At 67.7% G+C, this 1,512-nt stretch overlaps 1 protein-coding gene across 1 annotated transcript; it reads right to left on the reverse strand.

Moving 5' to 3' along the window:
- Positions 1-630: 630 nt before the first annotated feature.
- Positions 631-1,319, reverse strand: AURANDRAFT_35202 (hypothetical protein; the record flags this gene model as incomplete). Its single annotated transcript, XM_009044555.1, has 2 exons — positions 631-937; positions 979-1,319. 2 exons carry the CDS (start codon positions 1,317-1,319, stop codon positions 631-633), a joined length of 648 nt encoding a protein of 215 aa, XP_009042803.1.
- Positions 1,320-1,512: the final 193 nt, after the last annotated feature.

Consider the following 1,512-nt stretch of genomic DNA (forward strand, 5'->3'; position numbering starts at 1 on the left):
GGGTCGCGCGGCACCTGGCGCTCTGGCTCTGCATGGGCACGCTGGGCGTGCTGTTCGTCGCCGCCGCGCACACGTCCAAGGTGAACTTCTGGATCGGGCTCGCGGTCTACGGCTTCGGCAACGGGCCGTCGATCGGCTACTGCTACGACCAGCGTCCTGTGGCCGTGGCGGTTTTCGAGAGATTTCGGGTGGGAAAACGATGAAATGTCGTGACCGACGTGCTTGGTAGGCTACGATTTGGTGAACCGCATCTCGAACTCGACGGTGGAGGGCCTAGTCGTGATCATGATGGGCTTGAACGTGGGCTCGTCGCTCGTGCCCTACACGACGTCGGTGATCTGGAGCGAGCTCGGGCCGGGCACGCTCATCTGGGCCATGCTCGTCTGCGTCACGGTGCCCCTGCCCCTGCTCTACGTGAGCCCCTGGGTCCTCGAGCGGCGCGAGAACGCCCTCGCGGCGTCGGTGCCCCAGCCGCGGCGGAAGCCGCGGCGGTCGCGGAGCGCGGGCTCCGACGCGTCGGGCCTCGGCGGCGCCGGCAGCTCGCGGGACTCGCTCGCGGACTTTAGCGAGGACGACCCCCAGACGGGCGACGACGACGACCACGACCTGCCCGTCTACATCTAAGCGTCCTTACACGTTCGCGCGGTTGAGCTTCGCGAGCGCCTTCTTGAAGACGCACTCGAACACGTCGGGCACGTTCGCGCCCGTCGACGCGGAGAGCTCGAAGTAGTCGTACTTGTGCGACGCGGCCCACTGGCGGCCCTCGGCCTCGCTGACCTTGCGCGGCTTGTCGACCTTGTTCGCGCAGACCGCGACGGGCAGGTCCCGGGGCATGCCGAACTTGGCGCTCTCCTTGAGCCAGTCCTCGAGCTGGTCGAAGGAGTCGCGCTCGCTGACGTCGAAGACGAGCAGCGCACCCTGCGTGTCCTTGTAGAACCTACCATGTCGCACGTCTCGCCGAAGAACTACGTCGCGGACGCCGCGGCGCGCTCGTTGCGGATCTCGAAGAACTCGGGCCGGCCGGACAGATCCCAAAAGTTGATGCGCACCTTCTTCCCGTCGACGTCGACGGGCTTGACGCCGTAGTCGACGCCGACGGTCTGGATGTACTTCGTGATGAAGCGCCCCTCGCAATACCGCTTCACGATGCAGGACTTGCCGCTCTCGGCGGCGCCCATGGTCAGCAGCTTGATGCGCGTGATCTTGTCGGCCCTGGCGGCGCCGCCGCCCGTGGGCGTCGGCGGCGCCGGCGGCGGCCGGGAGGCCGCCGGCGACGCGTCGGCCGACGGTCGTCGCACGCTGGACCGACGCTCGGGCATAACTCACCAAACTGGAAGCGGGGCATAAACCTTTCCCGTGAAATATCATCGGCTGCCCAAAGGCCAGCCCCGGATGAACGTTGCTCAGGGCCCCGAAAATTCTCCGCTGCGCACACGTTACGCTCTCGCCCATGGGCGAGGCGGGCCGGCCGCCGCCGGACTCGGCGGCGAAGCTCAAGGAGCTGCGCCGGAC

The sequence above is a fragment of the Aureococcus anophagefferens genome, assembly GCF_000186865.1.
Source record: "Aureococcus anophagefferens unplaced genomic scaffold AURANscaffold_428, whole genome shotgun sequence".
NCBI classification, from domain to species: Eukaryota; class Pelagophyceae; order Pelagomonadales; family Pelagomonadaceae; genus Aureococcus; species Aureococcus anophagefferens.